This window comes from Gorilla gorilla, chromosome 7 (genome assembly GCF_029281585.2).
Source record: "Gorilla gorilla gorilla isolate KB3781 chromosome 7, NHGRI_mGorGor1-v2.1_pri, whole genome shotgun sequence".
Taxonomy (NCBI): domain Eukaryota; kingdom Metazoa; phylum Chordata; class Mammalia; order Primates; family Hominidae; genus Gorilla; species Gorilla gorilla.
In genome coordinates, this window is record NC_073231.2 from 61,723,846 (window position 1) to 61,735,987 (window position 12,142).

The 12,142-nt window shown below is 44.1% G+C and overlaps 1 protein-coding gene and 1 non-coding gene across 4 annotated transcripts in view; both read left to right on the forward strand.

The window, feature by feature from the left end:
• The first annotated feature begins 3,185 nt into the window (after positions 1–3,185).
• LOC115935713 (small nucleolar RNA U13) lies at positions 3,186–3,289 on the forward strand. Its single transcript, XR_004071331.1, has one exon. It is a non-coding gene; the product is annotated as a small nucleolar RNA U13 (small nucleolar RNA).
• Positions 3,290–4,740: 1,451 nt separating this feature from the next.
• The window catches only part of NSMAF (neutral sphingomyelinase activation associated factor), a 77,268-nt gene continuing 69,866 nt past the window's right edge, over positions 4,741–12,142 (forward strand). Inside the window, exon 1 of one of the 3 annotated variants that reach the window (XM_031013961.3) lies at positions 4,741–6,332. In XM_031013961.3, coding sequence (XP_030869821.2) covers positions 6,181–6,332 — 152 coding nt within the window. In that variant the 5' untranslated portion in view covers positions 4,741–6,180. Of the gene's footprint in view, positions 6,333–6,567; positions 6,678–12,142 lie in introns of those variants that run through there. The other 2 variants (XM_055349148.2, XM_063709279.1) reach the window with 2 other exon arrangements.

Here is a 12,142-nt window from a genome sequence, read left to right on the forward strand (position 1 = left end):
TTTTTTTCTCAACAGCCCTCTGTCATGGCACCAGTTGAAATTACCTGGAGATTGAGTACAGAGAATCAACATTAAGAAATTAGTCAGGAGAGAAACCAACTAAGGAGACTGACAAGAAGAAAGAATCAAGGTAGGAGAAAAGCAAAGAAACTGTGGGCTCTTGGAAGTAATGGGAGCAAAGCCCTCCAGTGAGGAGATACGTTAAATGCTATGTTATACTACATTTGATTCTGCTGGTAGCTCAGAAGGATGAAGCTAGAAAAGTGATCAATGAATGTAGTGATTTGACAAGAACCATTACAGTGGAGTGGTGGAAATAGAAGTCCAATTATTATTACTTTTGGAGGCAGGGTCTTGCTGTGTTACCCAAGGTGGAATGCAGTGGTGTAGTTAGAGTTCACTGCAGCCTCAAACTCCTGGACTCAACCTATCCTCTCACCTCAGCTTTCCAAGTAGCTGGGACTACAGGCACGCACCACCACGCCTGGCTAATTTTTTAAAATTTTTTTGTAGAGATGAAGTCTCACTATGTTGCCCAGGCTGGTCTTGAACTCCTGCCTCAAGCCATCCTCCTGCCTCAGGACATCTTCCTGCCTTAGCCTCCCAAAATGCTGGGATTATAGGTGTGAGCCACCACATCTAGCCTGGACGTCCAATTGGAATGGACTCCAGAAAACACAAGGTGAGGCCGGGCACGGTGGCTCATGTCTGTAATCCCAGCACTTTGGGAGGCCAAGGTGGGCAGATCACGAGGTCAGGAGATCGAGACCATCCTGGCTAACACAGTGAAACCCTGTCTCTACTAAAAATACAAAAGATTAGCCGGGCGTTGTGGCAGGCGCCTGTAGTCCTAGCTACTTGGGAGGCTGAGGCAGGAGAATGGCGTGAACCCGGGAGGCAGAGGTTGCAGTGAGCCAAGATTGCGCCACTGCACTCCAGCCTGGGTGACAGAGCGAGACTCCAACTCAAAAAAAAAAAAAAAAACAAAAACAAAAAACCACAAGGTGAGAAAATGGAGCAGCATGTATAGGCAGATGTTTCAAGAAGTTCCTTTGTGAATGGGGAGTTGGAGGGAGATGTAGGATAAAGGGAAAGTTTTTTGAAAACTACATTTATATTCAAATAGAAATGATCCAACAGTGAGAGAGAAATAGAGAAAGCAAGAGAGAAAAAGAAAGAAGAAAGGGTCATCGCAAAGGCCAAATTGTTGGGAAGAAAGGAGAAGTTGGCCTTTGATAGGAGCAAATATACCTTAAAATAGCAGAAATGAAGACAAAGCATAAGAGGGCAGATGCTAGTAGGGTGGATGCTTTGGTGAGGGGAGGATGAGGGAGCTCCAGTCTCAGTTCTCTCAATTCTCCACAAACACAAACTGTTAAAGAGGAAGCGTGTCTCTTCTGAGTCATTGTTCAAGACAGTCCCTTTGATTGTGTTTCTTCCCTTCTTTCTGCCAAAGATAGACAAAATCAGACACTAGTTCAAATGGTAAGGACAGATTTTAATCAGTAATACATTATTGCAATAGGGGTCAGGAGTCAGCACGAATTCAACTTTGATTTGTGCAAAGGTGGATGGACATTTTTGAAGTGAAAATGAGGGAGTAGGGAAGGGGAAATCATGGGCTGAATAGAGTAAGGGAATTAAAAATCTAGAAAGGATTGGTCTGTGTAAATGTGATTAGGTCAGCTGTGTCCGCTAGCTGGTCATTATTGAAGTTGAGATTCTATTTTCTCACAGAGCCTGTAAGACAAGGTCCTATACTTCCTAATGATTACATTTCAAAGGAATAGATTTCAGGTCCTTGAGAAAGACACTGTGAGTTGTAGGAGACACATATACATCTTAAAGGGACAGAGGAGTGATTCACAATTGTAAGCCGTTTTTGGTAAATGTTCTAAGAAAGGGTGGTCAGAGTACACCCTTTACTATGTCAGATGTTGGCTTTACTATGTCAGATGGGGCCTGTGTCAGATGTTGGCTGGAATGAATAGTAAATTCTTTTTTTTTTTTTTTTTGAGATGGAGTTTTCCTCTGTCACCCAGGCTGGAGTACAATGGTGCTATCTCGGCTCACTGCAACCTCCACCTCCCGGGTTCAAGCGATTCTCCTGCCTCAGCCTCCCAAGTAGCTGGGATTACAGGCGCCCACCACCATGCCCGGCTACTTTTTTGTATTTTTAGTACAGATGGTGTTTCACCACGTTGGCCAGGCTGGTCTCAAACTTCTGACCCCAGGTGATCCGCCCACCTTGGCCTCCCAAAGTGCAGGGATTACAGGCGTGAGCCACCCGTGCCCGGCATAAGTAGTAAATTCTTTTAATTGCTTTGAGCTTTCTCAGACAGGTACATTAAGTGGGGCTGGGTTATGCTAGGGATGTGGCCTCAAGCTGTTAGAAATTATGTTTGTTTGTTTAAGTCTTTTAATGTGGGGGATGGGGCCTAGACTAAATTATTTGTGCTGGGAGTCTGGTTTTTATAGGCCAAGGTTGAGGCCTAGTTGAGAAGTGGACTCAGAGGAATTTGGCTAGAGTTGGGTTAAGGAGAGATTCTTTAACAGTAGAGACTGTTAGACACATCTAATCTTCTTAACAGCAGAGACACATCTAATCTTCCTCTAATGTTTAACTTCAAGAAGATAATTTACAGTCTGTGTTTTTGTTGTTGTTTTTTCTTTATTCCAGCCAAATTAATCTCTCCTCTGAACTCACAGAACTTTTTGTAGTACTTCTCATAAAGAAATTTATCACGTACCTTTTGACAAATTTTATTATCTTATTTCATTGTGTACCTGCTAGTGTATTTATTTCTTGGCTACCAGACAGCGTCACAATTTCCTCCAGGAATGTTGACCTAATGTGTTACAGGTTCTGCACCGCACTTGGACACATGGAAGGGACTCAGTCACAGTCAAAGGGTACCCAGGTACCTTCATTCATTCCCAAAATTTTTAATGGGTGTGCTCACTATACATAGCATTTTGTCCAGTGCTGCTAGGGGTCAAATTCAAAAGATCCAGCCACAATTTTTACTCTTGGTTTCCCTACCTTCTCTTCACAGTCCTGCGACTTACTAGAGAAAGCTGAGATGTACATTTACCTTGAAGCTTCTAAAAATATAACCCTGCAAAACCTGATCCTTAAGACAGTATGAGATATGTTTCCACAAGCATACAATTTAGATGTTTGGATCCTTTTGTAGTTCATAAGTGTGATGATTGGGTGTTCATGTGCAGCTGTGAGATGTGCCGCCCTTGAACCTTGTTATGAGTTTGGCACATTACCTATTTAACGTGAAAAAGAAACTTAGAGGCGTGTTGTTCAAGAATCCCTCAAAGGTAAACAATCAGAGGCTCATTCTCAGCATATATTAAGAAGTTATAACCACATTGAGATACCACTCATACCCACTAGAATAGCTCTAAACAAAAGTCAGGTAATAACAAATACTGGTGAAGATGTAGAGAAACTGGAACCCTTCTACGCTGCTGGTGGGCATGTTAAATGGTACAGCCACTTTGGAAAACAGTCTGGCAGTCTCTCAAACATTTAGACATGGAGTTACCATATGACCCAGTTCTATGGTGGGCAGGCCTATACAAATCTATCTCAAAGTCCTGGGATGCTGGGATGTGGAAGAAAGAGGCTGACAAATAAAGTTCCTTGGGAAGAAACATTTAATAGCGACTAAGGAACAGAAGCCATGTCCATATCTGTGTCTTGGGCAGCAAGATGAGATGGTGGATTGCTGTGCTATTAACCCCCAGACTCAATGCTTTTTTTTTTTTTTTCTTTTGAGACAAGGTCTCTCTCTCTTTGTATTGCCTAGATTGGGATGCAGTGGTACGATCATGGCTCACAGAAGCCTCAAACTCCTGGACTCAAGTGATCCTCCTGCCTCAGCCTCTCCAGTAGCTGGGACTATAGGTGTGTGTCACTGCACCCAGGTAATTTTTATTTTTTATTTTTTGTAGAGACAGGGTCTTGCTTTGTTGCCCAGGCTGGTCTCGAACTCCTGGCTTCAAGCAATCCTCCTGCCTCAGCCTCTCCAGTAGCTGGGACTATAGGTGTGTGCCATTGCACCCAGGTAATTTTTATTTTTTATTTTTTGTAGAGACGGGGTCTTGCTTTGTTGCCCAGGCTGGTCTCGAACTCCTGGCTTCAAGGAATCCTCCAGCTTCAACCTCCAAAAGCATTGGGATTACCGGCATGAGCCATCACTCCAGCCCCTTAGGGCTTATATACCATAGGGGAGGGGTGGTTCAGAAGGGATGTGTAGGACAATTGAAGTATAATAACATCAAGTTGTTTGAATTAAGGACAGAACATACTGGGTAGATACCTGCTCTTACACAAGGAACAATAAAGTAGAAATCTTAGAGGCCTTCCCAGAACAGGGGTCAATCAGAAGTCAACACGGAGGATTAGCTTCCAAGATGGAGCTGCTTTCACCTCCACATCCAGCAATTCCACTCTTAGATTCCAATTCCACTCAACAGAAATGGAAACATAGGTCCATAAAAAAACTGTACATGACTGTGTACAGCAGCCTTATTCACAATAGCCAAAATGTGGAAACAACTGAAATGTCCATCAACTGATGAATGGATAAACAAAATGCAACAGAATATGCTCCAGCAATCTAAAGGAACGAAGTACTGTACAGATACATGCTACAACATAGATGAACCTTGAAAGCATTACGCTAAATGAAAGAAGCCAGACACAAAAGGCCACATAATGTATGGCTCCATTTATATGAAATATCCAGAATAGGCAAACCCATAGAGACAGGAAATTGATTATTGTTTGCTAGGGCTGGGGTTTGGAGGGTAGAGTTAGGAAGAGTGATAGCTAGAGGGTATGGGTTTCTTTTACATGTGATGAAAATGTTCTCAAATTGTGGTGATTGTTGAACATATCTGGAAATATACTAAAAATCGCTGAATGGTATACTTTAAATGGTTGACTTGTTTGGTATGTGAGTTATATCCCAATAAAGCTGTTATATAAAAAAAAATCATGCGACCAATTATCTCAACAATCAAGAGACTGTGTTAAAGATTCTTTGCTTGGCCAAACTTCAGTTAGTCTTCTGAATCTTCTCCCAGGTCCTTGTGTGCACTTCCTTGTAAATGCAGTATTAGGAAGTAACACTGCCACGGCAGTTTAGCAAGAATCCCCCACCCTCCATATGTGATCAAAATTCTTTACTCCTACCCTTGGTATCTGACCCCCTGGCCTGCGTTCAGTGGGACTCCTGTTAGGTTGGTTCAGCCAGAATTCCCCCCAGAACCGATGTTTCCTCTTAGCAGTTTTCCGAACACCTGCTCCTTGCTCCTTGGCTATAAATCCCCACTTATTCCTGGTGTATTTGGAATAGTTACGATCGAGTTGCCTTCACCCCTTTAACTTCCGTCTTTTTTTTTTTTTTCACAATTGAGGACACAAAACGTTGTTATTTCAAGTCCTTGTGGCCAACAGATTGGTGGTTTATGGGCCAGCATCCCTTTTTATGCGTAAAATATTTAAAACGCAGCCTGCAATGGTTGGTAAAGTGGTGAAACGTTTAGTGTGTGAGGTCGGATCCTAGTCTGGCCGCTGGTCCTGTGGCGATCCCCTGAGGCGGCCTGAGTTTGGGGCGCCTCGTGTCACCGCGCGCTCCTCCTCCGGGCCTGAGTCACGGTGCCGCCGGAGTCCCCACGCGAGGATGCTGCGGTGAGCGCGGCCGGGACGCCGCGTCGGGCTCTCGGCCGCCCAGCGGCGCCGCACGGGAAGCCAGGCCGGCAGCCTCGCGCTCCCCAGCCGGCCACCAATCCCGCCCTCCCCGGCTCCTCCGGACCTCCTCGGCGGGCGGCGGCGGGGCCTGCCTGTGCGCTCTGCGCCCGCGCCTGCCCTCCATGGCGTTTATCCGGAAGAAGCAGCAGGAGCAGCAGCTGCAGCTCTACTCCAAGGAGAGGTGCGCGCCCAGCTGAAGAAGGGCCCAGCCGGGGGCCTAGTCGGGGCCGGTCGTGGGGAAGCCGGCCGGAGATCTGAGGGACGGGAGGCGGCGTGGGAGCCGGGCACGGAGGCAGGGGCCGGACGCGTGTCCAGGGCCTGGGCTGGGGGCTGTGGCGGAAACCTGAGGTCGGGGTGAGAGGCCGGGGGCCTGGTCTGGGCCGGAGCCTGCCGGGGACAGGAACTGGATGACGGGCCAGGCCAGATTCCACCGCGGAGCCGAGGCATGCCGAGCTAGCCGGCAGTGCAGGTCCCGGCGGCCGCGGGCAGCTCACCCGGAAGGCCGCGCGGGGTCCGGGCGTGGATCCCGGCACGCGAGCCCGGGCGTTCGCAGGGGAGGGTGAGTACGCTGCCCGGCGGGCACCCCCTTTCTAATCCTTCCCCTTAATCGGGTCCAGGCACTCGGCGCCGGCGCCGCAGAGTTGGTCGCCGGGCGGCACCGAGCAGGCCGGCGACCACCCACTCGCATTGCCGCGCCTTTTTCCTGCCGACTCCTTTAGACACAGGACTAGCTCCATGCCCTGGAAGGCTGGGAGGGGGGCCGCCAGAAAGGCCCGATTCTGAGGAAAGCCAAGGTCCTGCCTCCCAAACACTTGCTCCCGGCGCAGTGGACCTTGTGTTGGAAAGCTTTGCAGTCGAAATCGCGGTGCGGCAGCGGAGCACACTCATTCTCACCAGCATCCCAGTAAGGATTTGGGATCCCTTGAGCTAAAATGGTCTCACAGCAGTTCCGTTTCAGATATTCTGGACCTGTCCCCAAGGGAAGTCTCATAAGAAAGCTCACTTCGGCTCTATGTATAGTTCCCAGAGCATTTTTGGTGACAGAAACAACTTGCTGGGTCTGCAGCTCAGATGCCAAAAGGAAAGGGGGGCTGAATCATTTTACAAACACACTGTTTTGATTGTGAGAGCTGCAGATCTTCCAGTGCTGCTAGCCTGTCACGTTGTCTCATCAGTGAATACCAGCAAAGCAGGTTACACGTGGGAATACAAGTGCAGACTTCAAGATTTGTCTACACTTGTTTTATAAGGGTTGACTCGACCCCTTTGATCCAGACATTCATCCTTCTGTAATCTGTAATGTTGGTCTAACCAGTGTGTCCACAGTACGAAATGTTATTTTTCTACTGTAGAGAAGAAGATACGATACACAGAAAACATATCTCAGATATGGCTTTCAAAAATGTTTTTGGTGATGTGATTAGGTTTTAGTCACAGAAAGGGTTGTTTATTAAATAACTGAGCCCTAACTATGTAACTCACACTTGGGGATGCCCTTCTGACTGGATTTGTAATGCATTTTTCTTGTGGAAAGAGCTTGAGTGGAGTTTCTTTGTTTAGTACCAACAATATTAAGACTTGTTGGTGCTCTGTATTGAGTGGGTGAACATTCATATTTAAATTGTGAGAACTTTGACACACTTGAATTGGCATCATGTTGTATGATATGAGTCATTCGTGCCAATACTCATATTGGCCTTTTTGATATACAGGGAAACGTTTTTTCCTTGGTTCTGGCTGTTATTTCGATGAAGTAATTTCTGTTCAATTTGGCTAGCTCATACAGCTCCGTGGTGTCACACAAACCTTGAAACCTGTACTTGCATTTCCATGTATATGCTGCTTTGTTAGAATTCATTGATTAGACAACAACGTGATAGGCTGGCAGCGTTCAGAGAGAACTCTAGCTCTTGGCAACCAAAACATTTATCTATCCAGTCAGGAGGCATCAACTGTTCCTGAGCATCAGTCATCTGAAAAAGTTGGCGCCATGTGTTTTATATTTATTTGAATTATAACTTGCTGAGTGCCCAAATTGTTTAGTGCTCTGCCCCATGGCTTTGCAACCTGGGCTGATGGGCATACTCCATTCAATGCATAGAATACGCATTTGAATGACAGGAATCTGTCTCACATCAGGTATGCACTGGAATCAAGGAGTCTCTTTATAAATCTTAGAATTCATTCTGAAACAGAGGAATATTTTAAGGCAACTTTATTAAGCCCCAAATTTACCATTTCTGCCCAGATTTTTCCGGTTTTATCCCCTTGCGTCAATAAACACAAATTAGCAAATGGATTGGATTGGTCATTGGCTCCAGCATACCCGGGAAAATTGTTACTTTTCTTGGAAAACTTGAAGAGGGGTTGTTTCAGAGGTTACCCATGAGAGGCCTCAACCTGTTCATTGTAAGTTCACTGGCGGCTCTCATGCTAATTAAGGGATTTTAGATTTCCAGAGCTACCAAATATTGACCCTAGAAAAGAAACTCGAAATGAGCATTTATTTCTCTTATTGTTAGGTCGATGTACTTTGATATTCATGCAAAAGCAGAAGCATAGAGACTGACTAGGAGATTCTTGCATTGGTGGTTTAAACCAAGGTGGTGGCAGAATAAATGGAGGAAAGTGGATGGATTCTAGATGTTTTTAGGACGTGTGATTGACAAGTCTTGGTGTGGTGTATTGTATGTGAGAGGTGATAAAGGAAGAATTCCAGCTAGGATTATCTGATAAAATACAGCACACCCAGTTAAGTTCGAATTTCAGATAAACAATGAATAATTTTTTAGTATAAGTAACTGCGATAGTATATGCAATATTTGGTATATACTTATACTAAAATTTTTTTAGTATAAGTAAATGCAATAGTATATGCAATATTTGGTATATACTTATACTAATTTTTTTTTTTTTTTTTTTTTTGAGACAGAGTCTCGCTCTGTTGCCCAGGCTGGAGTGCAGTGGCGCGATCTCGGCTCACTGCAAGCTCCGCCTCCTGGGTTCACGCCATTCTCCTGCCTCAGCCTCCCGAGTAGCTGGGACTACAGGCGCCTGCTACCACGCCCGGCTAATTTTTTGTATTTTTAGTAGAGACAGGGTTTCACCGTGTTAGCCAGGATGGTCTCGATCTCCTGACCTAGTGATCCACCCGCCTTGGCCTCCCAAAGTGCTGGGATTACAGGCGTGAGCCACCGTGCCCGGCCCTTATACTAAAATTTTTAAAAGTATATTATTTATCTGAAATTCAAATGTAACTGGGCATATGATATTTTTATTTGCTAAACATGGAAATTCTACTCTCAGACTTCTGGTTTGAATAACTATAAAGTGGTGCCATTTATTGGTGATGTTTATAAATAAATGTTTTGGTAATTTTAAGGATTAGAAAACAGACACTTTGGCCATTCGAAATAAGTATACTTATATCCTGGTTAAGATTTAGGTGGCAGGCCAGACACAGGGCTCATGCCTGTAATACCAAAATTTTGGGAGGCCAAGGCAGGCAGATCACGAGGTGAGGAGTTCGAGACCAGCCTGGCCAATCTCTAATAAAAATACAAAAATTAACCAGGCATGGTGGCGTGCGCCTGTGGTCCCAGCTACTTGGGAGACTGAGGCAGGAGAATTGCTTGAACCTGGGAGGCGGAGGCTGTAGTGAGCCGAGATGGTGCCATTGCACTCCAGCCTGGGCGACAGAGCGAGACTCCGTCTCAAAAAAAAAAAAAAAAGATTCAGATGGCAGGAACCATATTGATTTTATTGTTTTTTAAAAAATGTCCTGTGCAGGTGTTGGTGAGGGTAAATTGAAAACATTTTTTATTTTTTTTTATTATTTTTTTTTTATTGAGACGGAGTCTCACTCTCGCCCAGGCTGGAGTGCTGTGGCGCGATCTCGGCTCACTGCAAGTTCCGCCTCCTGGGTTCACGCCATTCTCCTGCTTCAGCCTCCCGAGTAGCTGGGACTACAGGCGGGCAGCACAGCGCCCGGCTAATTTTTTGTATTTTTAGTAGAGACGGGGTTTCACCGTGTTAGCCAGGATGGTCTCGATCTCCTGTCCTCGTGATCCGCCCGCTTCGGCCTCCGAAAGTGCTGGGATTACAGGCGTTAAAGGCAATTCACATGTCTTCCTTGGATTTGTCAGGGATGGCAGGTGTATACATTGGGTTAGTAGATGAGGATATTATACAAACTTTCTATTTAAGACATTTCTATTTTAATATGAAATATATTAAAAGGTGGGAAGATCACTCGAGCCCAGGAGTCCAAGGTTACAGTGAGCTGTGGTCATACCACTGCACCCCAGCCAGTCTCACCCAGTGAGACCCTATCGCAAAGAAAAAAAAAAAAAGACATTTCTATTTTATGATTTAGAAGTAGACTAAAGTAGGCGAATTGTTAAATTTTTTTGCTTTACTATCCACCGTGGAGTGTTGGGATGACAGCTATTTCTTGGGTAATGTAGAAGTTTAGATACTTGCCTAGGTGCCATGGCTTACACTTGTAATCCCAGCACTTTGGGAGGCCAAGGCACAAAGATCATTTGAACTCAGAAGTTTGAGACCAGCCTGGGCAACATAGGGAGACCTTTTCTCTATTTAAAAAATAAATAGGCCAGGTGCGGTGCCTCATGCCTGTAGTCCCAGCACTTTGGGAGGCCAAGGTGGGTGGATCACTTGAGGTCAGGAGTTCGAGACCAGCCTGGTCAACATGGTGAAACCCTGTCTCTACTAAAAATAAAAAAAAAACTAGCCGGGTATGGTGGCACACACCTGTAATCCCAGCTACTCGGGAGACTGAGACAAGAGAATTGCTTGAACTTGGGAGGCAGAGGTTGCAGTGAGCTGAGATTGTGCCATTGCACTCCAGCCTGGTCAACGGAGTGAGACTTTGTTTCAAAAATAAATAGATACATAATAAAAAATAAATTTAGATAGTTGAGATATGTTTCCTTCTGAGGAAGAGTCATAGTTTTATCTCTGTAATGCCATAGAATAAATTCTTAATTGTGCTTTGTAAGTTCCACGGATTTCCACTCAAGGATGGAAATTAGTGATCTTGAATTCTGTATTTGGTGCCTGCATATTACATTAATAGTTTAACAGGCACTTTGAGGTTTCAACTTCGTTTCAGACATTCCATGAGTGTATAATATTCTTGATTATGCTGATATTAACTTTCTTTCTTTTTTTTTTTTTTTTTTTTTTTTTTGAGACGGAGTTTCCCTTTTGTTGCCCAGGCTGGAGTGCAATGGCATGATCTTGGCTCACCGCAAACTCCGCCTCCTGGGTTCAAGCGATTCTCCTGCCTCAGCCTCCCGAGTAGCTGGGATTACAGGCATGCGCCACCACGCCTGGCTGATTTTGTGTTTTTAGTAGAGATGGGGTTTCTCCATGTTGGTCAGGCTGGTCTCGAACTCCCGATCTCAGGTGAGCCACCACGCCCGGCCTAACTTTCTTTTACTCAGTATGTTTGTTTAATCAATTGTGTCTATATTTATTTTATAAAAAGCACTTGGCAAGAGGGCAAAGTGATTGTGGTACTTCGGTTTAATCTTTCATTTCTAAGGCTTATCATCCCAGTCTTTTCAGATCTGTTTGTGGGATATACCAGGTGTTGAAACTGGAGATCAGTGGAGATAAAGTCAGGACTTAATTCGTCAGGAATGCCGATAGGTCCCAAGAAATCTATCTGACTATGACTTAAAGAAATAGGGTTTTTTTTTTCTCACATGAAAAACAGCGGGAGAGGAAATAAATGTTGGAAATTTCTTGCTTAATTTAGACTCTATATTGACTTTACCCAAAATGTATTACTAGCCTACCCACTTACTTTCCTTTTATCTCAAATTAACCTCTTCCAAAGTGGCTACCATTGAGAAGTCACAGGAATCTATCCATAAATGGATTTTGAGTATGTAAGCTATATAATTTTCATTAAAAATTTTTTTAATGTGATATAAAATAGGAATGGTCATTTAAGGAATTCAGTGCTATTTTTCTTCTAAATACCATTGTCATTTCATCTTTTAACCATCAGATATTTAGAATTGTGTCTTAAAATGTCCAACTCATAGATTTTGAAAATTATCTTTTTGTTATTTTTTTTTTTAACTTGTATTCAGTAAGTAACTTAGAGTTGTTATCTTCTTGGTGAGTTGAATTTTTTATCAATATATAATGACCTCTTTACTTCTAGTAATTTTTTTTCTATTTTGTCTGATATTAATATAGCTATATCGGTTTTCTTCTGGTTATTTGCTTTGTATGGGATTTTCCATTGTTTTACTTTTCACTATTCTGTGTCCTAAGGCTTTAGGCTTGTTTCTTATAAATAGCTTATACGTGGACTTTTTTTTTAAATGATTC